This window comes from Callionymus lyra, chromosome 18 (assembly GCF_982586985.1).
Source record: "Callionymus lyra chromosome 18, fCalLyr1.hap1.1, whole genome shotgun sequence".
In the NCBI taxonomy this organism is placed as follows: domain Eukaryota; kingdom Metazoa; phylum Chordata; class Actinopteri; order Syngnathiformes; family Callionymidae; genus Callionymus; species Callionymus lyra.
The window spans coordinates 9,735,516-9,763,183 of NC_141835.1; the positions used below are offsets into that span (position 1 = coordinate 9,735,516).

At 38.4% G+C, this 27,668-nt stretch overlaps 4 protein-coding genes across 4 annotated transcripts; 3 read left to right on the plus strand and 1 right to left on the minus strand.

The window, feature by feature from the left end:
- Positions 1-543: 543 nt before the first annotated feature.
- On the minus strand, positions 544-1,183 carry LOC148060416 (heat shock protein 30-like). The gene has a single exon (XM_087779788.1). It carries the CDS (start codon positions 1,154-1,156, stop codon positions 572-574), a length of 585 nt encoding a protein of 194 aa, XP_087635914.1. The 5' UTR covers positions 1,157-1,183; the 3' UTR covers positions 544-571.
- Positions 1,184-2,382: 1,199 nt separating this feature from the next.
- Positions 2,383-2,993, plus strand: LOC148060417 (heat shock protein 30-like). Its single transcript, XM_087779968.1, has one exon. It carries the CDS (start codon positions 2,406-2,408, stop codon positions 2,976-2,978), a length of 573 nt encoding a protein of 190 aa, XP_087636094.1. The 5' UTR covers positions 2,383-2,405; the 3' UTR covers positions 2,979-2,993.
- Positions 2,994-6,703: 3,710 nt separating this feature from the next.
- Positions 6,704-15,346, plus strand: nrde2 (NRDE-2, necessary for RNA interference, domain containing). Its single transcript, XM_087779967.1, has 19 exons — positions 6,704-7,207; positions 7,682-7,787; positions 8,141-8,320; positions 8,395-8,535; positions 8,607-8,872; positions 8,964-9,181; positions 9,483-9,704; positions 9,771-9,960; positions 10,027-10,160; positions 10,224-10,344; positions 11,051-11,223; positions 11,287-11,458; positions 11,528-11,748; positions 11,810-12,275; positions 13,134-13,480; positions 13,561-13,700; positions 14,770-14,911; positions 15,050-15,121; positions 15,193-15,346. The coding sequence occupies exons 1-19, from the start codon at positions 7,063-7,065 to the stop codon at positions 15,316-15,318; spliced, it is 3,582 nt and encodes a 1,193-aa protein (XP_087636093.1). The 5' UTR covers positions 6,704-7,062; the 3' UTR covers positions 15,319-15,346.
- A 517-nt stretch (positions 15,347-15,863) lies between these two features.
- LOC148060419 (calmodulin-alpha-like) lies at positions 15,864-22,434 on the plus strand. Its single transcript, XM_087779585.1, has 6 exons — positions 15,864-15,991; positions 20,374-20,404; positions 20,472-20,615; positions 20,679-20,785; positions 20,850-20,985; positions 21,980-22,434. Exons 1-6 carry the CDS (start codon positions 15,989-15,991, stop codon positions 22,006-22,008), a joined length of 450 nt encoding a protein of 149 aa, XP_087635711.1. The 5' UTR covers positions 15,864-15,988; the 3' UTR covers positions 22,009-22,434.
- Positions 22,435-27,668: the final 5,234 nt, after the last annotated feature.

Here is a 27,668-nt window from a genome sequence, read left to right on the forward strand (position 1 = left end):
TGTCTAATAACACAAAACATATCTTTATTTGGAGATAAAAACGTTTTTAAAAATAATAATAAAGAGTTTAATTTGTATATAAAATACAAATACATATTTGTAAATAGATACATTGGGAACTACTACGTAATTAAACTGTGAATAACAATTATTTATATAAAAAAAGAAAAATCGAAATATTAAATTTGACTATGTAAAGTAAATATTTAGATGGAACAAATATATTTATCATAAAATACTATTGCAAAATGATTTTTTTTTGTCGTTTAAATGTAGTTTTTATTTCATATTCTTGTAGCAAATATTAACTAATAGAAAAAAATAAAAGTATTGTTGTTTTTTAATCTGTTAAGATGATTGTACAAATATATGATTTAATTGTAAACTAAAATAAATAAAAATCGAGAAATGTTGAACTATATCAACTAAAAATATAAAGATGGCTCAAATGTATCATAAAACACTCGTTTTATTTTATTTAATGTAGATTTTATTTCATATTCTTGTAGCAAATATTAACAGATAAAGAACAAATCACACAGATCAAAAGTCATTTCATCATCTTCAGAGCTCAGTCTTTGTTCACAGGTTGATGCTCAGCATGTGAAGGCTGGTTCTCCTCCAGGTTCTCCTCCGGGTTCTCCTCCGGGTTCTCCTCCGGGTTCTCCTCCGAGCTCCTCCGGATGTGCAGCTCTCTGCCGGCCTCCTCCACACACGGAGCTTTGGCTGCCTGGATGTGGAGCCTCCCCTCTGGACTCATGCAGCAGCTGACGTCTTCAGGGTTCACTCCTTCAGGAAGCTCCAGCTCCTGCCTGAACTCGTGGACTGAGCTCCAGCGCCAGCCTTCCTGCTCCTCCTGCTTCTTCTCCGTCTTCCCGCTGACTCTCAGCTTCCGGCCGTGCAGCCTGACCGACAGATCCTCTGGAGAGAAGCCTCTGGTGTCCAGGGTCAGCTGGTAGTGACCTCCGTCCTGCTGCGCCACAGTGGACTCCTCCTGGTTCTTGTCTTTGAGCGAGCTGATCAGATGCTGCAGGTTCCTCTCGAACAGATGCTGCTGCTGGACCAGAACCTGGACCTCTGGAGGGAGGCTGCAGACCGGCCAGTAGAAGTCCATGAAAGGCCTGAAGACAGAGTGAAGCGGTCGAGTGGTCATCATCTTCTCTGTGTTCTCTTGTCAGATGAAAGTGTGTGAAGGTGTTGCTCGTTCTTCTGTGATGATCTCTGGCGAGTCTGAGCTGCTTTTATACTCTGACTGGGGAACACCCAGGCGTTTCCAGAATTTTCCAGTCGATTCCACAATCTTCCAGCAGATGGCGACGTTTCTTCAACTTCTTTGTAAAGTCACTATTTATTGACTATGATATTCTTAAACTATTTTTCAGAATCTTTTTGTAATTTAAAAGTTTTAGACATATATGTTTTCATACAAACAAGAAACCTGTTTAATAAAAATTTTTATATACGACCTTATTTGTAACCAGAGTCGTGAAAGTATAGATTCTATTAGATAAAACTTTATTGATACCTTGAGAAGATTTCAGTGACACCTTAATATTTTAGTTGATAAAGTTGAATTTAACATTTCTAAAATTCGAAACAGTAAATTTGGAAAGTCCTTATTTTATTGACAGTTGAAATCAATAATTTAAATTTTTCGTTGTCTTTCTTCCCTAAAATAGATTCAAATAAACTTATTATATATTTTTTCCCCAAAATCGATCGTTTAATTTACATATATTTTCTTTAAAGAGAAAATCTATTGCCTTTCTAAATATAATATTAAACATTTGCTCCTATAGCAGTTTCAAAATATTCAATTCAAAATGTTGAAAGTAAGTGTCATAAATTAGAAAGAAAATACAATTAATGATTTAAACTATTAAAAAATTAAAGAGTCTTCAATGTAATTTGTTAATTCTTTGATTTGAACTATTTGAAAAAAAGAAATCGATTAATTTGATTTTTTTTATTTAACTTTATCAATTAAAAATGTTTAGAATAACAATTTGGTGAAATGAAGCTTCCCAAGTTATCAATAAAGCTTTATCTAATATAATATTAACTTCCATTAATTTGCTAACAAACAAGTTCGAAGTGTTTGTATTGATTAGGGTTCTTGTTAGTTTAATATATATATATATATGATAATGTTTACAATAAGCAAGATTATATTAAGGATTAGAAAAATAGTTTAAGAATATCATGATCAATAAATAGTGACGTTCCAAGTAAGCTGAAGAAACGTCGCCATCTGCTGGAAGATTGTGGAATCGACTGGAAAATTCTGGAAACGCCTGGGTGTTCCTCAGTCAGAGTATAAAAGCAGCTCAGACTCGCCAGAGATCATCACAGAAGAACGAGCAACACCTTCACACACTTTCATCTGACAAGAGAACACAGAGAAGATGATGACCACTCGACAGCTTCACTCTGTCTTCAGGCCTTTCATGGACTTCTACTGGCCGGTCCGCAGCCTCCCTCCAGAGGTCCAGGTTCTGGTCCAGCAGCAGCATCTGTTCGAGAGGAACCTGCAGCATCTGATCAGCTCGCTCAAAGACAAGAACCAGGAGGAGTCCACTGTGGCGCAGCAGGACGGAGGTCACTACCAGCTGACCCTGGACACCAGAGGCTTCTCTCCAGAGGATCTGTCAGTCAGGCTGCACGGCCGGAAGCTGAGAGTCAGCGGGAAGACGGAGAAGAAGCAGGAGGAGCAGGAAGGCTGGCGCTGGAGCTCAGTCCGGGAGTTCAGGCAGGAGCTGGAGCTTCCTGAAGGAGTGAACCCTGAAGACGTCAGCTGCTGCATGAGTCCAGAGGGGAGGCTCCACATCCAGGCAGCCAAAGCTCCGTGTGTGGAGGAGGCCGGCAGAGAGCTGCACATCCGGAGGAGCTCGGAGGAGAACCTGGAGGAGAACCTGGAGGAGAACCTGGAGGAGAACCAGCCTTCACATGCTGAGCATCAACCTGCGAACAAAGACTGAGCTCTGAAGATGATGAAATGACTTTTGATCTGTGTGATTTGTTCTTTATCTGTTAATATTTGCTACAAGAATATGAAATAAAAACTTCATTAAAATGACAAATATGTTAATGTGATGAGATTATTTTATGATACATTTGTGGGATCCTTATATTTTTGTTGATATAGTTGAAGTCAACTTTTCTCGATTTTTTTAAATTTTTATTTCAAAATGTATCGTGATTTATAGTTCAATGATATGTTAATTTACAATTAAATCATATATTTCATATCTCATCTTATATCATCTTAACAGATTAAAAACAACAATAAGTTTATATTTTTCTATTTATTAATATATGCTATAAAATATAAAATAAAAATACTAGAATTTAAAAAGTAATTGTTTATTTAATTTTTAAATTAACAGTATTTTAATGATATATTTGTGCCGTCTGAATATTTTTAGTTGAATTGAACGTTTAGAATTGATCGACTTTTTTTTAAAACATTTTCATGAATCGTGTTTAACAGTTAAATATGTTAACAATAACTTTATTTATTTGTATTTCATAAACGAATTAAAAATTATCCCTTTATTTGTATAATAAAAATATATTTATCTCCAATACAAGTTACGTTTTTTTGTCATTAAATCGAACCAATGTTGGATTGAGGCGTTATTTTAAGTTTTTTTTTTTTTAACAAAATACACATTTTCAGAATCACTACAAATCACAGGTGCTCCTAAAAACAGTACTTACGGTAAATGAAGATGGAAATAAATGCCGCGATTTTGTTCGGCGTTTCGTGTTAATGCTTCAAAAAAAGACGTTGAACTGCAGTCGTTCAGGTGAGTCTCTGTGACTTAAAACAACTTTTAAATAGTTAGTAAGTTAGTTTTATTAGTTATTTAAGCTGAACTTCTCGACCCTTCAACTAATACCTGCAACTTCCGGTTAATATATTTAAAATAGTTAGCATTAGGTTGTTTGTTATTTCGAGCTAAGCTAATTGACTTCAGTAACTTCTCTTATTGACATGTATATCAGATATATCGTCGAATACAAACTTAAACTAACAGAATTTATTAATAAATACGTTTTTATCCAGTGGTTAATGTTTATTTTTAAACTTTGTGAGGCAAATATAGTCGTCATTCCAAGTAGCAAATACCAAAATAGTGAGAAATAACGTTCTGTTAAATGTTTCAAATGAACTTTAAGTATAGTTGACTTTTATTTTCTGCATTATTAAGTTGAATAGCTTTGTTTTGGTGCCACTCTTAACGGTGTAAATGTTTTTAATTCCTCACTTTTGTGAAGGTCGAAAAGATGGATCGGACTGGACACCTGAGGCCGCTCTCCAGGTACGCGGTGGAGATGTCCAACAGGTGCAAGAGGAAGCGATCCAGTGTGGGGGGTCACGACGAGACCCCTGGAAGAAGACTCTTTACTCTTGACAAGGGCTGCGTGCTGGACCACCTCTACCCCCCCCAGAAACGGACCAGAACCCACGCCGAGGTTTTCTCGCCGCCCCCGATCCAGACCCCGAACAAGGAGTTCGACTTCTCGGTGGAGAACATGTTCAGCCCGTTGGAAACGCAGGAGGACACGGGTTATGCGTCCGGCCACTTCAGGGGGTCCGAGCCTCGGGGTCGAGCCCCCGCCTCCAGCAGCACCTCCGTGGATTCCCGGCACAACCTTGAAGACGAGGAGATGTTGGACTTCGGTTTGCCGTTGTTCGAGTCTTCGGTCATCATCCCTGGACGTGATCGGACCGATGCTGAGTTGACCTTCGACTCTATGCTGGAAGGACTTCAGCTGCTCCTGGAGAAGGTTCTCGTTCTCTCTTTTTACTCAATAACTAGAATGTTGACGCTTTCCTTTTCTCGAGGTCGATTCGGTGCTGATGCCTTCAGAGCAAGAGTCTCCTCAGAGCAGGAAAGTTCAGTCCGAGGTCCACAGAGTGAACCCAGCAGACGTTCTCCCTGTCAGACCGCCGAGGAGAAACGGGTACAGAACCGACTTTGTTTACCTTATTCTGAGCCACATGTGTCACTTTTAACTACCTTAGACTAAAAAAGTGATCACTAGAAACGTTTTTAGTTACTTTATGATGATGAATTCAATCAAAACTAGTGATCTGAGAAAATATCGTAGAGATATTGTGATATATTTTGTCATGATACTGAATTTATATTCAATATTTTGGGGGGCTTTTTAAATGGTATTTTATTATTTTGTCGTGTAGTTTTTATTGTTTACATTTCGGTATAGTGTGTAAAATGTATACAATAAAATGTATCTTAATTAAATTATTGTATAAAAACATTTATATACCAAACTTGTTTGTTAACAGAGTCGTATAAGTATATATTTGCCATCTGAGTATATTCAGTTGATATAGTTGAATTATACATTTAATCTTTTTCTAATCGGATAGATTCATTCAAAAATTCCAATTTGAAAGTGTTTCATTTTTATGTACAGTATAAACCGATCATATTTCGGCATTTTTTTTCCATTGAATTGATAAAGATGAATATTATTTTAATTGTTTAAATTAATTGTGGAATTTAAATGTATTTTTCACCAAGATATTCACGTTTTTCTTTTATTCAATCAAAAATATATATATTTACTGCCTTTCCCATTCAATATTAACCATTTTCTCTAATAGTATTATCAGAATATTACATTTGTAATATTTCAATACAATTATTATTCACAGCTGGATTTCTTTTCCCCCCCATTTTGTGTTGCTATTAAAGTTCCGGCCGCTAGATGGCAGCATTCATTACAACCTCCACAGGACAATGAGATCCTTTATCCTGGCTATGACTAAGGACAAGAGGATACAGTCGACTCCAGCAGCTTTTAAAGCTCATGTTTGGACATAACTAGTTTCAAAACCAATGAAAGCAGTTACGACTTCGTCAAGAGTCATGTGGTCTGTAAAATCTGCAACACCAGAGTCAAGTACTCGACAATACTACACATATATACTTGTTACTACATTATTGGAATATATGGTGTACTTTTCACTTTGTCTTGATACATTGCAGATACACCAGTTTGTGTAGTAGTGGAAGCTTTGATAACAAGTGAAATCGTTTACCAAAACAAAAGAAGTTTTTTATATGTTATATAATTATATTATTATTATTATATTATATTATAATTATATATATATTACTTTTCCGTAGGGTTGTGAATTTCCAGACAGAAGAGGAGTGGAACGTGGCCAAGAGGAAGTATACTAATTCAGTTTACAGCCATGTAAACGCCTCCAAGGGTAAGAATAAGAATCTAAGGCAACATAATAAAGTTTTACCTCACCTTACCTTACCTTATATTTACTGACCACGTGTACATTAGCACAACCAACCTATGATGGAATTTGATATTGTCTTTTTTATTTTCCCTCCGAATGTGTTACTTTTTGCATACATTATTAATTAAAAAACTCTTTAGAGATGGACGAGCTCAATCATCTTTCGAGGTACATCGCCGACCAAGCCAGCGGTCAGCAGTGGCAGCACCCCGCCGACCTCTCACGCAGGTACGTCACTACTTGTCGGATCGACACATCGCTGATCTCTGCTCTCGATTTTTAAGAAACTATGCACGAAGATTCGAGGCCCGGACGGCGAAGACGACGCTGGCAGAATGGTCCTCCTCCACCGAGGAGCGTTTCAAAAATGTCCCACGCTTCTTCCAAAGAAGCCGCGTTCTTTAAATCTATGTTCCCGGTGCTTAGCGTTCGTTTTACTGAACCTGTCGACATTTGCACTTTTGTTTGTTCGTTTGTTACGTTTTAAAAATATTTAAGAGTACTTTCTTGAAAACTAACTGCATGTCGAAGCACTTTGTACCCTTTAAATGTTCGTATTTAGATGTTTCTTATTATATTTTGAATTAAACATCCCTTGTTTGCACTTAAAAAAATGTGTTTTGGCTTCAATGGAGAAGAGACTTGACTTATTTGTTCCATAACTATTATCTAAAATGTAACATATGTATTCTTTTTTTTTTTAACCTCAAACTCTAAAGATTTGAAACGAAATACTGGTAAATTATAGTTGTTTGTTATCCGGCCAATAGATGGCGCTGGTTTTCTTTCTATTTTTTTTGGTCCACCGGACGTCGGCTTTGACGTCATATCCTTATTTACAGGCGGACGCAAACATGTCGCTGTTTCCAGCTTTTGCACAAGTATCAACAGAACCAGATAAAGATGCCTTCAAAGGTGATAAAAAACGTGTTTTTGTCGGTGTTAATAACAATGAAAAGTTTAATTAAATGTATTTAGTTGTCTTTGTTAAAGGTTACATGGAATACAGTCGTGTTTTCTGTCACGTATTTATTGTATACGTCGTATTCGTGTCTAAAAAGTATCGGTTCAATTAAATGTTCTTAAAAAAAACCTTTTCGTTTCTCTTTCATCATGATGAACATATTCACTTACAATGTCTGTTTCTGCATCTCGCCTTTACAGAGCCTTTGATAACTGCTGCTAAAATATTTAACCAAACTATTTTATCGTTGTAATTCTTAAATAAAATAAGTTTTTACAGAAGGCTTTACATTCCAAATGCTGAAATAAAGAGGATAAAGGTGGTATCCGTCAATGTGTACTCTTCACTGCTGGTACATTTGATGTGTATTCTTTTTAAATAATCATTTCACTCTGACTTTGTTTTTGTTTTTCCTGTCCTTTCAGAACCAGACTGGCTTCAGAACAAAAGTTTTCGGACCGGGGCTGCCCTTGATCTTCATAACCGCTTCATAAATAAGGTCATAGAAGTACCAAGTGACACAGACTCGAGGTACGATTGAGTAGCCTCATAATATTGTTATGCTATAATTAATACTTGTCCTCTCTCTTTGCGCTTGATGGAGTCTACTGACTCCTTTAAGAAACATCTTAAGACGTTTCTATTTGTTCAGGCTTTTCCTTGAATTTCTCGAACTCCTGTGTTGTTCTCAGTATTATCTTGATTTTTAAAGTGTATATATATTTTTTTGAGTATTGTTTTGATTGTTTAAGCGCTTTGTAACCCTGGTCTGGAAAAGCGCTATATAAATAAATATTACTTACTTACTTACTTGTAAGAATCCTCCTTAAATACCGCTGTTTATTTCCACATTTCTACTTTAATAACAATATTTTAATTCATAGTCTCAGCAAGGGTGATGATGAAAATGATGTCCCGGCCAAAAAGAAGAGAAAGAAGGCTGAAAAGAAAAAAAAGAAAAAGAAAAAACACAAAAAGAAGAGTAGTAAAAATTCCGACAGCGACGACTCCGACTCGGGAATAGTCTTCCCGAGTGATCTTAAGCGAGAACGAAAGGCAGACGGGTAAGCCCACTTTCCACTGAGGCTCTTGGTCAAAGCTTTTAATGTATTGATCAAGTTTGTTCGTGCGCTCGCAGCTCTCGCGCCGATCAGATCGGAAGTCACTTCACCTGGTTGGACGATCTTCCGTGTCCGTCCTCGCGGCCGTTCTGCGTGGATAACAAACCGGATGCTGCCAACTGGACGTACAAGTCGCTGTACAGAGGAGATGTCGCAAGGTAACGCAGGAACGTGCCTATAAATATTCTCCTGGTTCTGATTTAAAAAAGAAAATGTGTAATCGTTACAGATACAGACGAAGGGGAAAGTCGTCTCTGGGCCTGGATTTTCGCAAGCAGGAGATAAGCTGGGAGGAGTCGGAGTCAAATAAGAAACAGAAGAGCAAAGAGAAAAAGAAGTTGGAGGGACGGTACTTCTCGTCGGCGAGTCGGCAGCTTCTAAAAGCCGAGACCCCGATTGCAACGCTGCCTATAACTGACTCGAGTGACGTCCTTAGTGAGAGAAGCTTCATCCCAGTTGTTGGAGAAGACTGGGAGAAGAAGAATAGAGAAGCAGGTAAGAACATCTTTTGGGAAATGTTATGAAAGACTCACATTTCTTTTAAAATATCTGAAACATCACAAACATTCATATTCAATTCTTCCAGGAATCGTACTGCAGTTGTCGTCGACGAACCCGCTCGGTGTGTACGACGCCGCCACGGCTCTCTGGGTTCAAGGGAGAGGGAACCAAGACCAGAAGGAACCAGAACCAGAGGCGGAGAAGAGCCAAGCCCCCGTGGTCAACCGGACTGAAGAGTTCAACAAGCAGCTGAGAGAACAACCGTCGGATACAGAGCTCTGGATACAGTACATACGCTACCAGGTGGGACTCAATAAATGAACGGGGATTGATACAAAATTTAAGTGCATTTTATCTTATTAAATAAACTTTTATTGTGTTATTAAATACACTTTTTTTTAGTTCAAGACTTGTAGTAATGCAAAAATTGGAGAAAAAAGTAAATGATGATAAATGCTTAAGGGTTTTCTAATCCACAGGTGGAGCAGCGAGACAGTTTAACCTAAAAAAATAATACCTTTTTTGTAGTAAATCATGCCTGTGAATTCCTGTTTAATTCACAGCGTGTTCACAAAACTGATCCTCCCTTCGATAATATCCGCAGGATGAGATAAGTGAAACGCTTTTCTGTGACGATGAGAAACAGAGCAAAGATTCATCCGATCACCGCAGAGCTTCTTATCGAGCCGTCCTGGAGAAGAAGTTGAGTATCGCGGAGCGAGCCGTGGCCACCAACCCCGGCAGCATATCTCTGCAGAGGGAGCGGCTCAAGATTTGTCAGGAGCTCTACGAACCCTCCGCTCTGGCTAAGGAATGGAAGAAACTGGTACGTCCGTTTATATTTAAAATTAAAAGTTGTTTTTTAAAAAGTATGTTCTTGACTCTTTTCCAGGTTTTCCTTCATCCAAACAGCGCACCGTTATTGCAGGAGTATCTGCTCTTCACACAGAGCTACTTCAGTAACTTCACGGTGTCAAAGGTCAACTCGGCCTACGGGAAGTGTCTCGGCATGCTGAGCGCCGTCAACGACGGCAGCATGGTCTCTCATCAGGCTCTGCCTGGAACCGAGGAGGACATGCTGGGTAGGCTCTCACCTCAAGATCCACCTGCTATCACCGATTTCTAAACGGTTCTTCTGTTCCATCCAGACATTTTCACTCAACAGTGCCACTTCCTCAGACAGTCTGGTCACGCTGAGAAGGCCTTTTCGCTCTTCCAGGCCATGATGGACTTCACCTTCTTTAAACCGGACACCGTTAAAGACTTGAAGACCAAGCAGCAGGTAGGCAGAGGGATGCTTTGCAAAAAAAAATCTTCATCTCAAAGTTTTTCACCTTTTTTATAGATTGAATTCTTCGAGCCGTTCTGGGACAGCGGCGAGGAAAGGGTCGGTGAGTTTGGCGCCAAAGGTTGGAAAGCCTGGATGCATCAGCACGAGCGAGGAGGCTGGTTACAACCCGGTGAAGGTAATAGTTTATAGTTTTTCTTGTTTTTAATGATATTATGGTAGTTTTATTTTTTATTTCAGACACGTTAAATATGACATTTTTGCACAAAACATCATTTCTAGTGCATCATGTGACCTCTCAGGACTACATATGCACATTTTATCTATACAAAAATATATTATTGGATGTTATGGTGGTTAAAATATTGACATTTAAGTTATTTATACTTCTGGTGGTGTTTGGACAGACACGTGAAAATTTGATAATAATGTAATGATTTATAAATAATAGAAGTTCTAACAATGACTGTTTGGAAACCAGGAATAAATGGTAAAAAGCTTTTGGTCAATTCATTATTTATTATTCTTTTTTTTTTGGTTTTAAACATCAAATTTGCCTAAATCTCTATTCTTTGACTGAGTGTTTATGTACTAAAAGTGACATTTTAAAAAGTGACAGCAGGGGGCGTTGCAGCTCCTTTGCCTTCCGAATATAGTTTTAAATCGGTATCAGTTAAAATGTTAGTTTGTTGTCATAGTCAAAAATAAAGATATAACCCAAATAAATGAAGGAACATAAGGATGTTTGCTCTAATTCAGCTCATAACTTGATTCTTCCCGTTTGCTGTATTTTTATACATTTTATACAAATATAAATTCAATTTTAAAAGTTATTTTTTCATATTTCATTTCGTCACCTTCCTGTTTGCATCTTTTTTTTTCAGAGGAGGAAGAGGAAGAGGAAGAAGAGGAGGAGGAGATAAAAGACCGAAGTGTACCGCGCTGGAAAGCTTGGCTGCACTTGGAGTCGTCCCGGGAAGCCACTCAATGGTTGCCGTGGAGACCCGACAAGTCCAAGGGCCAATCGGAAGAAGACTGTGATGATCCGGACAGACAGGTGAGTTGCGACTCATGCTTTGGATGAGAGAAATCTAACTTTTTTAAAAATCTTCCTTTCCAGGTTTTATTCGATGACATCGGACCTTCTTTAATCTGCCTGTCGTCTCCGGAGCTCCAGCTCAGACTTCTGCAGCATTTCCTGTCTTTCCTGGGTCTCCCCGTGGACCCCGGGGTCTCGGCCGATCTGTGCCGGACCGGACTTCTGATGGAGAATCTCTCGCTGCTGACTCAAGGTGTGCACACACATCCTTTCAAACGCAGATGATAAATAACAAAATGGCCTCCCTGACCTGTGTCGACAGGTAGTGACCCAAAGTGTCCCCTGACCTTCCACCACAACCACGTGCCCGTGGTCAACTCTCTGGGTCACATGACCACCCTCCAGGGGACCAGGAAGTTCGTGGGACTGGGCAAGCAGGGCGAGCGGTTCCTCTCCAACGTCCTCAACATGATCCAGCCGGTCCTGTCGGCCCCGCAACGCGCCGTCCTGTCCCTGAGCCTGATCCAGTACGAGAAGCAGAAGGTACGAGTCGTTTGAAAGAGGCTCAAAACTCTTGATTCTTAACGTTCTCGCGTCGTCTCAGGTGCTTCGCTGCCTCAGCAGCAACAAGAAGTTCCTCCGCTGTCAAGGCAAGCGCAGCAAGCGAGTGGCCAAGCAGCTGCTGAAGGAGCCGGAGAACCGCTCGACCCTGACCATGTGGCAGGAGTACGGGCACCTGGAGTGGATCCTGGGGAACAAGGACGAGGCCAGGAAGGTGTTCTCCACGGCGAGCGACATCTCCGGGAGCAAAGCACTGAACGCTCCCGAGCTCTCGGAGCTGTGTCTGCTGTGGGCTCAGCTGGAGGTGGAGGACGCGCTGACGGGGAGCGGACAAGTCGATTCGTCTGCGGCCGTCAGAGTATTAACCAGGTTAACGGAGGGATCCTCGACCTCGACCTCCTCTTCGCCGCCTACGGTCTCTCCTGTCGCCGTCCTCAAAGCGAGGAAGCTGTACGAGCAAACTATGGCTGCTAGTTTATCTGCACTCAACCCAGATGATGTGAAAAAAGGTTTGTTTTCAAAATAATTTAATAATATCTTTAAATAAAAAACACAATGGTGAGAAACTCCAGAGATAAAGATCAACAAAAATGGCAATAATTAATTCAATAAACAAGTTAAATAATGCATTGATTTTAATGCAAAGGATGAAAAAAAAATTCTTTAGATAGTTAAATCACAACTCTGTCATATGGAACTAAATCAACGTTTGCTAGAATTTAACATTTTAAATGTTGAATTTAGTTTTTTTATTTAAATATTTTCTTTAAGCATGTATTTATATTTTGTAATAATTAAATTCAATAATATGTATATTCAAATGTTTAATTAGTTTTTCTTTGTATTTTTAAGCTCAATTTAATAATTTATATAATAATTGCAGCAATTGTTTTGATTACATTTATTAAATAAGTAAATTTAATAAATTGTACATTATTTTAGTTGAAAGATTAGATTTTTCTTTTTTCTATTTAGTTTAATTGTCTAATTCTAAGAATTCAATATCGAATTAGAGGAATAATGGGTCCATCATTTTTATATTTAAAACGCTATGAATTAAAACATGTTGCTATAATATTATTCACAATTTTTATTTTTGAATTATTTGCATTAGAAAATCAAAATATGTAAAAAAAAAAAAAAAAAAGATTTTTAATTCTTTCAACCAAGAGAATTGTCAACCTTTCAATATACAAATGATTAAATTCAATGTTTTAATAAATAGAAATGCATCCTTTCTTTATAAAACTATTGTATGCTTAAAATACAACATTTCATTCAAATAAAAACAAAGTTTCAACACAGTTCATCCATTCAAAATGCTGATGATTCACAATTTTCTTTATCTTGTGATTATTTGTCTCCAGGTCAGAAGGTCGTGCAAGTGAAGCCCCCGCGACTGAGGGGTCTGGTCGGCTGCTACGCTCTCTTCCAGTACCTCACCATGGGCGTCCATGCGGCCAACAGCATCTTCACTCAGGCGAGGGCGACGATGGAGCAGATGTGCGGCTCGTCGTCGGGCGACGCTTCCATCGATAGACGCTACAGAATCTCTTTCCAGTCCGAGTGCGAGAGTCTGGCCGTGCAGCAGGCGTCGCTGCTGAAGCACCACAACACCACCAGCGTCTTCCCTCTGGCCACCCTCAGGGAGACGCTCACCTCGTCCCTGTCGTCGTGGCCCGACAACGCAACCCTCTGGAGCCTCTATTTGCAGGTGAGTGAAGAAACGCGTCTATGACTCTCCGTGGGCAGTTTTCCCGTCTGATGATTCATTTTGGTAAACCTTGGTTCCAGCTGGAGAACCGGTACCATAGCGCCGGCAGGGCGCGCCGCTTCTTTCACTCCGTCACCCGGGGCAACAGCCGGGTGGTGCCACGCCTCTTTGCTATTGTCGCCGAACAACAGAGGAAACAGTTGGTGGACGCTTGCCAGAGGTGAGAGCGTGGAGGAGTTTGAAAAATCGATCATGTGTTTAGGGGTCAAGTGATCAATTCATTATTAACGGTCTTTAATTTGATCATGTTTATCTTACTTTTAATATGTTCAAACTGTTTCTATCTTTCATTTATTTATTTATTTTTCGTTTGTTTTCTTCGATTGAGTTTTCTGGTTGAAAGCAATAGTCGGTCACGCCCTGAAGTAAAGTCTCAAACTTAACTAATTACTTTTAAGTTGGACCAGGCGAGTTCAGTCAACGACAACAAGATTAAACACAACCACACAAACACTCTTGATCGTGGGCTGAACACATTTTTATATTTACCAGACTGACTTTAACGGGGAGTAAGAAATTCCTTTCCTTCTTTTTACCGTATTAATCTGCTTTGATTTTGAGCAAATCATCCGAGGGTCCACATAAAAATTACTCGGTGGGCCGGATTCGGCCCGTAGGCCATAAATTTGATACTTGCGAGTCTGAGTAACTGACCCCTGCTGGTGGAGAATAAATGTTGCAGGACTTTATGAAGGCATTTTTTGCATCAAAAACATTTTGAGTAGTAGTGAATTTAAATGGAAAAAACTCTTATTTTCTGAAAGTGGTGTTAGGTGAGAAAATGTATAAAGCTAATTAAATTAAATAACAGAAAAACCATAAATCATCTCACTTAGTGATAAAAGTAACATGAATTTATTATATTAGTGAATTTTAGGTTTTCACAGCTGCTAAAAATACACAAAGATTTCCAATTTAACATATTTCACACATATTACACATATTAAAAATAATAAGCAACTATTTATATAAATAATAATAAGCACCAGGACCAGGACGTCCTGGTTCAAGAACTATTTCTGCCGGACTATGAATATTTTTAAATTAAATGTAAGGTTTTCTTTTTATTCATCCCTTTATCTTCTCTGCCGGCGGGGGACACCCTGGACAGGACGCCAGTCTGTCACAGAACACCCAAGACACACTCATAGTTATGGACAATTTCCCCAAAGTTCCCACTCAACCTCTACATGTGTTTTTCAAACTCATGTACCCTCTACTTTCTCCAGGTCCTGCAGCATCGACGCGGCCTTGACCGTCATCCCAGAGAACGGCCTCAGCAACCGCATCCGTGGCCTGTTTGAAGGAGCCATAGCCATGGACGTGGGCGCTCGCTGCCCCCTGGTCTGGAGGATGTACATGTACTTCCTGGTAAATATGAACAGACTGACTCAGACGTGGAACAACAAGCAGCCAAACGCTCCAAGCAAACGAGTCTTTTGTTTTGCCTTATTTTGTTTAAACAAATGTTGACTCCGCGACGCGTTTGAATGTGTCGTGTTTCCGCAGGTGTCGGAAGGGAAGCTGGAGAAAGCCAGAGGCCTCTTCTATAAAGCCCTGCAGAACATTCCGTGGGCCAAGGTACTGAAGATGCTCGAACGATCGCAGTCAAAAACCATTTCAACTCATTTGTTTTCTCTGGTGGCGAGCAGGGTTTGTACATGGACGCTGCACTGCTGCTGCCGGAGCATCTGCAAGAGTTCGTAGATCTGATGACGGAGAAGGAAATTCGTCTACGGCTGCCTTTAGAAGAACTAGACATTCTTCTAGAAGACTGAGACAATCATGTTTGATGCTATTTTTGTACAACACAAATTAGGTTAAATAAATATTTTTTTTAAGTATATTGTTTTTAACGAATAATAATTGAAATAAAAACGATGTTGACTAATTTTTAATGAGTAGTTTATTTTTTATTTTACTAATGAACACGAACAGGAAAAACTCTTCCTTCTTCCGCCACATCTGAAAAATCCCGCGCCGCGATTCGACGCACTGCAGTTCCGCTCCAGCCAATCAGCGACGGGCTTTAGAATCTTGCAGGTCACAGTCGTCCAATCATACTTACTGTTTCAAGAAAAGCGACCCGCCCTCTTAATCGCTGTTCGCCAGACTTCTGTTGGAGCAAATCCTTCCGCCAAGATGTGGCGCTACGTCACAGTAGTTAGACCCTCGAGACGCACCTGAATGGAAATAAATTAGAAATTAACTAAATATATTTATTTTAAATGTAAAGTTATTGGACAAATTAACGACAACCTTATGACTTCTACGATTTGGCTTTTTATAGGTTAAATATTGTCCCTGCGCAGTAAAAGAAACCAACAGGTAGTGCCCAGACTCCCGCGCGGAAGGATACAAGTATAGTAGAGCGGTGACTCCTACAGAAGTTACAGTCCGTCTTCCTCTCTGGCTGTGGACCCTCCGACACTCCGTACAAACACAAACATGGTGAGTGTTTTTTAAATTCCACATAATTCTCTATTCAACCTTTTTTTTAAATTCAAACAACGTGTGTGATGCGTTCAAATGCTCCTGTTTTTTTTCTCTAAATCAGCGACAAAACTTTTTTTTTTCTAAAGACTGATGAACTTCAGACTTGTACTTATTTTTTATTGTAAAGTATCTGAAAAAACTCCAAAAGGTCTCGGGAAATGTTGAAGTATGAGAGTGGATGAGGGTTGCTAGGCAACGGATACGCCTGCAACTTACCGCGACTTTTAACCTTTTTATAAAATAATAATTTTATCCCCGTGTTTATAATCTCCAAATCTAAAACCGTAAATGTCCTTTAAAAAAAAAGGAAAAGAAATTCGACCAGTTTGCAAGTTGAGACATCGTGCAGGAATGAGGAAAGTTGAATCTTCTACTTCCGGTGATGCACTTCCGGCCTCTAAGCTACTTGTTGCACTGCGATATTAATCAATAGTTTATTCACATTTAAAAAGCAAGTATTTTTTTTTAAGTATGCGAAATAGATCAAATAAATGGTCTTTATCCAAGAATTATAAACTGAATGGATTCATTCGCCATATGACCTCATCTTCACACCTTATATACATATTATAATTATTATTTATTTTTAGGGACACGCACCATCGAGTGCAGTAATAACACAAGATTTCACCTGCTGCAGTGAAAACACAAAGACATGTACAGCAGCTCTGGAAGGAAAAAGTTTAAAAATGTTATCCTAAATTTCAGAATGAAATCTTACTTTTTTTTAAAAAAAATTATAAAGAAACACAATAAAATATCGACTTTCATATGATAACGTAATTTAAACAGTAATAAAAGTAAGAAAGAAAACCTTTTTTTTAATGACATTAATGTCCTGTTTATATAAATCATTTATATCATCATTACGACAAAACCTAAATAGAATATATTTATATATACTTTCTTTACTATCGTTAGTTTTTATATGTAGTATTATCTCGTTTTTATTCCAAATTCACAGATAAGTAAATAAAAAATGGGTGGGTCTCTAAAGGTCTACAATTAAAAAGGGTTCAAGAAGAACTTGTGGATTTACTCATGAGGATAAATGAGTCGATGCTTAAAAAAAAAAGAATAAATCCTTCGAGATTAAAGTTAATTGCAGCTCGTCGTGGCCACAAACACACCTTCACTTTACAAGTTCTGCGTGTTCCAAGAACCAGTTTTTTTTTCAAGTTGCTTCCTCCTCTTGTCTGAGCTCGAGAAAACCACGATTGTTTATAACTTGACTGAACATTCCTCGACGGTTAAGAATGTGGGAACAAAATAAATCTGCTTATCTGTCGGCTTTAAAGCAGCTTTTCTTCTATTATTTGGCTGGAAACTAGGTGTGTGTATTGGAAGAATCTGATACAAAATGTATAATGATACAGGGTCAATGATACGATACAGTGAAACTGTAGTAATGAGAATATATGTGTTGTATTGTCGAGTACTTGACTCTGGTGTTGCAGAATTTACAGACCACATGACTCTTGACGTAGTCGTAACTTGTTTACGAAGTTGTTTTGAAACCAAAATATGTCCAAACATCAGCTTTAAAAGCTGCTGGAGTCCACTGTATCCTCTCATCCTCAGTCATCACAGGGATCTTGCAGAGTTTCATTGGTTCAAATAAAATTGACTATTTTTTTTATTTTGTAGACACTGATTCGTAATATTAACCATTAAATACAGCGGCTTGCAAAAGTATTCAAACCCCTTGAACTTTTCCACTTTTCACAAATAAAAAACTGAAAAGTGCAGTGTGCAAAAGTATTCAGCCCCACCTGAGTCAATACTTTGTCGGACTGCCTTTTTCTGCAATTACAGCTGAAAGTCTTTGGGGGTTTGTCTCTACCAACTTTGCACATCTAGAGATTTTTGCCCGTTGTTCTTTGCTAATACAGCTCAAGATCAGTCAGATTAGATCGAGAGCGTTTGTGAACGGGCGGTTTTCAGATCTTGCCACAGATTCTCGATGGGATTTAGGTCTGGACTTTGAACTGGGCCATTCCAACACATGAATATGTTTAAAAAGACTCCATTGTAGCCCTGGCTTTATGTTTAGGGTAGTTTTTTTAATTATAAAAAAAAACAAAAAAAACATTGTTATATCTCTACTTTAGTGTATCATTTTTTTTTACCTCATCCTCCTACTGGAAACCGTTTCAGTTATTTCCCCATGAAGTTGAAATCTGACACAACCCGTCCTCGCGGTAACGATAAATGATCCTCCCCCGGTGATCAGTTCAACACACACGCATCAAAAAGTATTATCAACCTACAGACCCCCCCAAGTTTTGCCTCCTGGTCTCGACTCGCAGAGGGTTGGACACTGGATCAGTCTCCATCCGACCCACACATGAGTGTGTTCAGCGAGGACTTCCTTAAATTCTCCCTTGCGATGGCAACACCCGATGAGTCTTGAGGTCGACCGGTCCAGCTCTGACAGATGTCCGGGTATCGTTTCTTCCACCCGACTGTTCCGGCGTTTCAAGGAGAAGCGCTCTGCGTCTCCTGTCACCAGTCCCTCATGCTGCCCGGCAGCGACGACGTCTACCCAGAAGATGAGGTGGTGAGTCTGTCCACTCTGTACGACCTCCTGGACGAGCAACAGGACGTCTACAATGAGATGATCCAGCAGCAGGAGCGGAACTTCAGAACCTTCCTGCAGATGCTGATGGACTCCACGTCCAGCCGCGTGGACGCTCTGGTCAGGGAGCTGCATGACTTGAGGAACACCATACAGAAGACCAAGACGGACCTCTCGGAGGTTAAGAAACATGGCGTGCTGACCAGCAAGAGGGCGGAGTGCCTGGCGGAGGGGCTGGTGATGGTGCGCGGGGCCATGGACGCACTTGGAGGAAGGAAAGCTGTAGAAGCAAAACCACGCAAAGGTGGCAGCGCAGGGCTGAGGATGGATGTGACCGGGCGGGCCAGACAAGGGAGGGGACAGAGGAAACCAGAACCGAAGGCACTGACGTTGGTGACGGACTTGACAGACATCAAGTTTACAGGGCTTAAGGTAACATCGACATCATGTCTTAGACTGTTTGGACAGGGTAACGTTTCCAGATCTCAATGTAGGGTATCTGATTCTCTGCGTTGGGTGTCCAAATCTCTGTGTAGGGTGTCCAAATCTTGGCATAAGGTCTCCAACTTTCTCAGTAGGTCGTACAAATCTCTGCGTAGGGTGTCCAAATCTTTGCGTAGGGTTTCTGAATCTTTGCGTAGGGTGCCTGAAACTTTGTGTAGTTGTCGGAATCTTTGCGTAGGGTGTCCGAATCTCTGCGTAGGGTGTCTAACACTTTGCTTAGGTTGTCGGAATCTTTGCGTAGAGTGTCCAAATCTCTGCGTAGGTTGTCGGAATCTTTGCGTAGGGTGTCGGAATCTTTGCGTAGGGTGTCGGAATCTTTGCGTAGAGTGTCCAAATCTCTGCGTCGGGTGTCCAAATCTCTACGTAGGTTGTCGGAATCTTTGCGTAGGGTCTCGTAAACTTTGCGTAGGTTGTCGGAATATTTGCGTAGAGTGTCCAAATCTCTGCGTCGGGTGTCCAAATCTCTACGTAGGTTGTCGGAATCTTTGCGTAGGGTGTCTGAAACTTTGCGTAGGTTGTCGGAATCTTTGCGTAGAGAGTCCAAATCTCTGCGTCGGGTGTCCAAATCTCTACGTAGGTTGTCGGAATCTTTGCGTAGGGTGTCTGAAACTTTGCGTAGGTTGTCGGAATCTTTGGGTAGAGTGTCAATATCTCTGCGTAGGTTGTCGGAATCTTTGCGTAGGGTGTCAATATCTCTGCGTAGGTTGTCGGAATCTTTGCGTGGGGTGTCCAAATCTTTGCGTAGGTTGTCGGAATCTTTGCGTAGGGTGTCAATATCTCTGCGTAGGTTGTCGGAATCTTTGCGTAGGGTGTCAATATATCTGCGTAGGTTGTCGGAATCTTTGCGTATGGTGTCAATATCTCTGCGTAGGTTGTCGGAATCTTTGCGTAGGGTGTCAATATATCTGCGTAGGTTGTCGGAATCTTTGCGTGGGGTGTCCAAATCTTTGCGTAGGTTGTCGGAATCTTTGCGTAGGGTGTCAATATCTCTGCGTAGGTTGTCGGAATCTTTGCGTAGGGTGTCAATATCTCTGCGTAGGTTGTCGGAATCTTTGCGTTGGGTGTCCAAATCTCTGCGTAGAGTGTCCGAATCTCTGCGTAGGGAGTCCAGATCTCTGTGTCAGGTGTCCACATATCTGCGTAGGGTTTCAAACTCTAAGCGTAGGATATCCAGACCTGTGTGTAGGGTGTCTAAATAGATTCATGAATTGGTGAACTAAAGATTGATGGTATTGAAAAAAACTTGTGCTTTCAGGCTGATCAACTCACAGAAGAGCAGATTGCTGGTAAGATTAATCTTCAGGTTTCTTCTCTGGATCTGATGATTGAAGATTTTCTTTCTTCGTCCGTCAGAGTTCAAGGAAGCGTTCTCCTTATTCGACAAGGACGGAGACGGAACCATTACCACGAAGGAGCTGGGAACAGTCATGAGGTCGCTGGGTCAGAACCCGACCGAGGCTGAGCTCCAGGACATGATCAATGAGGTGGATGCGGACGGTGAGTCCGTCACTTGAGACGGTTACATTTTTAGGTCTTGATAATTGATTTTCTGTCATCCAGGAAACGGAACCATCGACTTCCCGGAATTCCTGACCATGATGGCGAGGAAGATGAAGGAAACGGACAGCGAGGAGGAGATACGGGAGGCGTTCCGGGTTTTTGACAAGGTGAGTTCAAATGGTTTGTTTGAGGTTCACTTTTTAAACGTATTTACGTTTGCGTCTCTTGAAGGACGGTAATGGGTTCATCAGCGCGGCCGAGCTGCGTCACGTGATGACGAACCTCGGGGAGAAGTTGACGGACGAGGAAGTGGACGAGATGATCAGGGAGGCGGACATCGACAACGACGGACAAGTCAACTATGAAGGTAAGAGCGCTGCAACCGCTAGGGGTCAAGACTTAAGATATGTATCACGATACAGGGGCAACGATACAATATAATCGTGATACTGTAGTAACAAGGATATATTTGTAGTATTGTCAAGTACTTGACTCTGGTGTTGCAGAATTTACAGACCTCATGACTCTTGACAAAGTCGTAACTGCTTTCATTTGTTTTCATACCAATATATGTCCAAACATCAGCTTTAAAAATTGCTGGAGTCACTGTATCCTCTCGTCCTCAGTTGTAACTGCTTTCATTGGTTTTGAAACAAAAATATGTCCAAACATCAGCTTTAAAAGCTGCTGGAGTCACTGTATCCTCTCGTTCTCAGTTGTAACTGCTTTCATTTGTTTTCAAACAAATATATGTCCAAACATCAGCTTTAAAAGCTGCTGGAGTCACTGTATCCTCTCGTTCTCAGTTGTTACTGCTTTCGTTTGTTTTGAAACCAAAATATGTCCAAACATCAGCTTTAAATGCGGCTGGATTCGACTGTATCCTCTCATTCTCAGTTGTAACTGCTTTCATTTGTTTTGAAACATATATGTCCAAACATCAGCTTTAAAAGCTGCTGGAGTCACTGCATCCTCTCATCCTCAGTTGTAACTGCTTTCATTTGTTTTGAAACCAAAATATGTCCAAACATCAGCTTTAAATGCGGCTGGATTCGACTGTATCCTCTCATTCTCAGTTGTAACTGCTTTCATTTGTTTTGAAACATATATGTCCAAACATCAGCTTTAAATGCGGCTGGAGTCGACTGTATCCTCTTGTCCTCAGTCATCGCAGGATTCCATTGCGCCTTTAGCTTCAGAGGTCATAATGAAAGCTGCCATCTAAAGGCCAGATTCTAATTGCAACACAAAAATGAACAAACGCCGTGAGCATTTGCATCAAAATCGACATGGTTTTGTTAAAAAAAATTGGGACGCGCATCCATTTTTTTACCCTTTTTTTTTTCTTCTTCTTCCTGCAGAGTTCGTCTGTATGATGACCAACAAATGAAAACGTCTGCGTTCCCTTCGTCACTTCTGCTGAAATCTCTCCTTGACGACCAACGGACGAAGCATGAAAAGATGCAAAGCCGACCAATCACGTCTTTCTCTACAAACTTCCTGTTTTGCATGGGTGATAGTTGAGTTCCTCCCTGAGGCGGTGGAGGGTTTGAAGTGGACCAAGTGAATCTGCACTTTTAAAATGACCACAGATCTTAAACGTTTTATTTAAATGGACAAAGATTTATTATTGTCTTATTATTATCCTACCTTCGGTGGCTGTGTGTGGTGAAGGGTGTGTGTGTGTGTGTGTGTGTCGCACTCCTATCTTGTGTGTCTGACGAGTGTGTGTGACAACGTTCAGTCAATCTTGCATTTCAAGTTGTATTTGCTGCTCTTTACATTCGATTTTCCAATAAAAGATGATTAACTATGACTCATCAACTTATTATGGGATGTCCTGCTGGTAGCAGCAAACATTTTCAACTACTTTTTTTTTTTTAGTATTTTCTCTTTTTTTAAAGACAGTTTTTTAACTTATTTGAAATGTTCCTTAAATATTCCTTAGGGAGTTTTGAACTGTTTTGGGTTGCTAAGCAACAGTTTGTCGATCTGAAAAATGTCACTTTGACTCACTGAGGTCAAAGTTTAGCTCCAAAAGATTCCGTGGGGGGTTCTCAGTTCGTCACCAGAACCTCCGCTTTGGTCTCCTCATCAATATTTCAGCTTCTCGTCCGGAGGGACAAGAATACGTGAGTGAGATCTTGGTGAGATGTTTAGGACACAAGTTTTATTTATTTGAATATTTTTAGTCCTTCTGTCGTTCCAGACCTGATCTGAGCTTTGAAAACAAACACATGAATGTACGTGTGTGATTTATATCATATTCATGATTTCACGAAAAAGAACAAAAACATGTTTTCCCTAAATATGGGTTTTATGGATGGATAAATATTTTATGTCATGTTACAGCATTTATGTCATGCTAAAGCATGATATTTTATGTCATGTTATAGCATTTATATCATGCTAAAGCATGACATTTTATGTCATGTTATAGCATTTTTGTCATGCTAAAGCATGATATTTTATGTCATGTTACTGCATTTATGTCATGCTAAAGCATGATATTTTATGTCATGTTATAGCATGTTTGTCATGCTAAGGCAGGACATTTTACGTCATGTTACTGCAGTTATGTCATGCTAAAGCATGATATTGTATGTCATGTTATAGCATTGATTTCACGTTATAACATGACATTTTATGTCATGCTAAAACATGACATTTTATGTCATGTTACTGTATTTATGTCATGCTAAAGCATTACATTTTATGTCATGTTATAGCATTTATGTCATGCTTTAGCATGACATTTTATGTCATGTTACTGCAGTTATGTCATGCTAAAGCATGATATTTTATGTCATGTTATAGCATTCATGTCATGTTATAACATGACATTTTATGTCATGTTATAGCATTTATGTTATGCTAAAGCATGACATTTTTTGTCATGTTATAGCATTTATGTCATGCTAAAGCATGATATTTTATGTCATGTTATAGCATGTTTGTCATGCTAAGGCAGGACAATTTACGTCATGTTACTGCAGTTATGTCATGCTAAAGCATGATATTGTATGTCATGTTATAGCATTGATTTCACGTTATAACATGACATTTTATGTCATGCTAAAACATGACATCTTATGTCATGTTACTGCATTTATGTCATGCTAAAGCATTACATTTTATGTCATGTTATAGCATTTATGTCATGCTAAAGCATGATATTTTATGATATGATACAGCATTTATGTCATGCTAAAGCATGACATTTTATGTCATCTTATAGCATTTATGTCATGCTAAAGCATAACATTTTATGTCATGTCACTGCAGTTATGTCATGCTAAAGCATAACATTTTATGTTATGATACAGCAATTATGCATCTTGTTCATCTCATCATCTTGTTCTTCCGCTTATGTTCTTTTCTTATTTTATTTTTTATGTATTATTTTTTATTGTTTATGAAAAATTGCTGGCTACTGGAAAAAACAATTTCCAGAAGGAGACCTCATGAGGGATCAATAAAGTTTTACCTTACCTTACCTTACCTTATGTCATGCTAAAGCATGACATTTTATGTCATGTTATAGCATTCATATCATGCTAAAAGATGACATTTTATGTCATGCTAAAGCATGATATTTTATGTCATGTTATAGCATGTTTGTCATGCTTTAGCATGACATTTTATGTCATGTTACTGCATTTATGTCATGCTAAAGCATGATATTTTATGTCATGTTACTGCATTTATGTCATGCTAAAGCATGATATTTTATGTCATGTTATAGCATGTTTGTCATGCTAAGGCAGGACATTTTACGTCATGTTACTGCAGTTATGTCATGCTAAAGCATGATATTGTATGTCATGTTATAGCATTGATTTCACGTTATAACATGACATTTTATGTCATGCTAAAACATGACATTTTATGTCATGTTACTGCATTTATGTCATGCTAAAGCATTACATTTAATGTCATGTTATAGCATTTATGTCATGCTTTAGCATGACATTTTATGTCATGTTACTGCAGTTATGTCATGCTAAAGCATGATATTTTATGTCATGTTATAGCATTCATGTCATGTTATAACATGACATTTTATGTCATGTTATAGCATTTATGTTATGCTAAAGCATGACATTTTTTGTCATGTTATAGCATTTTTGTCATGCTAAAGCATGATATTTTATGTCATGTTACTGCATTTATGTCATGCTAAAGCATGATATTTTATGTCATGTTATAGCATGTTTGTCATGCTAAGGCAGGACATTTTACGTCATGTTACTGCAGTTATGTCATGCTAAAGCATGATATTGTATGTCATGTTATAGCATTGATTTCACGTTATAACATGACATTTTATGTCATGCTAAAACATGACATTTTATGTCATGTTACTGCATTTATGTCATGCTAAAGCATTACATTTTATGTCATGTTATAGCATTTATGTCATGCTTTAGCATGACATTTTATGTCATGTTACTGCAGTTATGTCATGCTAAAGCATGATATTTTATGTCATGTTATAGCATTCATGTCATGTTATAACATGACATTTTATGTCATGTTATAGCATTTTTGTCATGCTAAAGCATGATATTTTATGTCATGTTACTGCATTTATGTCATGCTAAAGCATGATATTTTATGTCATGTTATAGCATGTTTGTCATGCTAAGGCAGGACATTTTACGTCATGTTACTGCAGTTATGTCATGCTAAAGCATGATATTGTATGTCATGTTATAGCATTGATTTCACGTTATAACATGACATTTTATGTCATGCTAAAACATGACATTTTATGTCATGTTACTGCATTTATGTCATGCTAAAGCATTACATTTTATGTCATGTTATAGCATTTATGTCATGCTTTAGCATGACATTTTATGTCATGTTACTGCAGTTATGTCATGCTAAAGCATGATATTTTATGTCATGTTATAGCATTCATGTCATGTTATAACATGACATTTTATGTCATGTTATAGCATTTATGTTATGCTAAAGCATGACATTTTTTGTCATGTTATAGCATTTATGTCATGCTAAAGCATGATATTTTATGTCATGTTATAGCATGTTTGTCATGCTAAGGCAGGACATTTTACGTCATGTTACTGCAGTTATGTCATGCTAAAGCATGATATTGTATGTCATGTTATAGCATTGATTTCACGTTATAACATGACATTTTATGTCATGCTATAAGGTTTAGGTTTAGCATGACATAAGGTAAGGTACCTTACCTTACCTTACCTTATGTCATGCTAAAGCATGATATTTTATGATATGATACAGCATTTATGTCATGCTAAAGCATAACATTTTATGTCATGTCACTGCAGTTATGTCATGCTAAAGCATAACATTTTATGTTATGATACAGCATTTATGCATCTTGTTCATCTCATCATCTTGTTCTTCCGCTTATGTTCTTTTCTTATTTTATTTTTTATGTATTATTTTTTATTGTTTATGAAAAATTGCTGGCTACTGGAAAAAACAATTTCCAGAAGGAGACCTCATGAGGGATCAATAAAGTTTTACCTTACCTTACCTTACCTTATGTCATGCTAAAGCATGACATTTTATGTCATGTTATAGCATTCATATCATGCTAAAAGATGACATTTTATGTCATGCTAAAGCATGATATTTTATGTCATGTTATAGCATGTTTGTCATGCTTTAGCATGACATTTTATGTCATGTTACTGCATTTATGTCATGCTAAAGCATGATATTTTATGTCATGTTATAGCATTCATGTCATGTTATAACATGACATTTTATGTCATGTTATAGCATTTATGTTATGCTAAAGCATGACATTTTTTGTCATGTTATAGCATTTATGTCATGCTAAAGCATGATATTTTATGTCATGTTATAGCATGTTTGTCATGCTAAGGCAGGACATTTTACGTCATGTTACTGCAGTTATGTCATACTAAAGCATGATATTGTATGTCATGTTATAGCATTGATTTCACGTTATAACATGACATTTTATGTCATGCTATAAGGTTTAGGTTTAGCATGACATAAGGTAAGGTACCTTACCTTACCTTACCTTATGTCATGCTAAAGCATGATATTTTATGATATGATACAGCATTTATGTCATGCTAAAGCATAACATTTTATGTCATGTCACTGCAGTTATGTCATGCTAAAGCATAACATTTTATGTTATGATACAGCATTTATGCATCTTGTTCATCTCATCATCTTGTTCTTCCGCTTATGTTCTTTTCTTATTTTATTTTTTATGTATTATTTTTTATTGTTTATGAAAAATTGCTGGCTACTGGAAAAAACAATTTCCAGAAGGAGACCTCATGAGGGATCAATAAAGTTTTACCTTACCTTACCTTACCTTATGTCATGCTAAAGCATGACATTTTATGTCATGTTATAGCATTCATATCATGCTAAAAGATGACATTTTATGTCATGCTAAAGCATGATATTTTATGTCATGTTATAGCATGTTTGTCATGCTAAGGCAGGACATTTTATGTCATGTTACTGCATTTATGTCATGCTAAAGCATGATATTTTATGTCATGTTATAGCATTGATTTCACGTTATAACATGACATTTTATGTCATGTTATAGCATTTTTGTCATGCTAAAGCATGATATTTTATGTCATGTTACTGCATTTATGTCATGCTAAAGCATGATATTTTATGTCATGTTATAGCATGTTTGTCATGCTAAGGCAGGACATTTTACGTCATGTTACTGCAGTTATGTCATGCTAAAGCATGATATTGTATGTCATGTTATAGCATTGATTTCACGTTATAACATGACATTTTATGTCATGCTAAAACATGACATTTTATGTCATGTTACTGCATTTATGTCATGCTAAAGCATTACATTTTATGTCATGTTATAGCATTTATGTCATGCTAAAGCATGATATTTTATGATATGATACAGCATTTATGTCATGCTAAAGCATGACATTTTATGTCATCTTATAGCATTTATGTCATGCTAAAGCATAACATTTTATGTCATGTCACTGCAGTTATGTCATGCTAAAGCATAACATTTTA

Excerpts from the sequence above, each read along its gene's own strand:
- LOC148060417 (XM_087779968.1), top strand. The coding sequence starts at position 2,406 with ATGATGACCACTCGACAGCTTCACTCTGTCTTCAGGCCTTTCATGGAC.
- nrde2 (XM_087779967.1), top strand. The coding sequence starts at position 7,063 with ATGGCGCTGGTTTTCTTTCTATTTTTTTTGGTCCACCGGACGTCGGCT. Across the intron at positions 8,321-8,394 it reads CGAGAACGAAAGGCAGACGG|CTCTCGCGCCGATCAGATCG; the intron begins GTAAGCCCACTT and ends GTGCGCTCGCAG. Across the intron at positions 13,701-14,769 it reads TTGGTGGACGCTTGCCAGAG|GTCCTGCAGCATCGACGCGG; the intron begins GTGAGAGCGTGG and ends TACTTTCTCCAG.
- LOC148060416 (XM_087779788.1), bottom strand. The coding sequence starts at position 1,156 with ATGATGACCACTCGACCGCTTCACTCTGTCTTCAGGCCTTTCATGGAC.
- LOC148060419 (XM_087779585.1), top strand. Across the intron at positions 20,786-20,849 it reads CGTTCCGGGTTTTTGACAAG|GACGGTAATGGGTTCATCAG; the intron begins GTGAGTTCAAAT and ends CGTCTCTTGAAG. Across the intron at positions 20,986-21,979 it reads CGGACAAGTCAACTATGAAG|AGTTCGTCTGTATGATGACC; the intron begins GTAAGAGCGCTG and ends TTCTTCCTGCAG.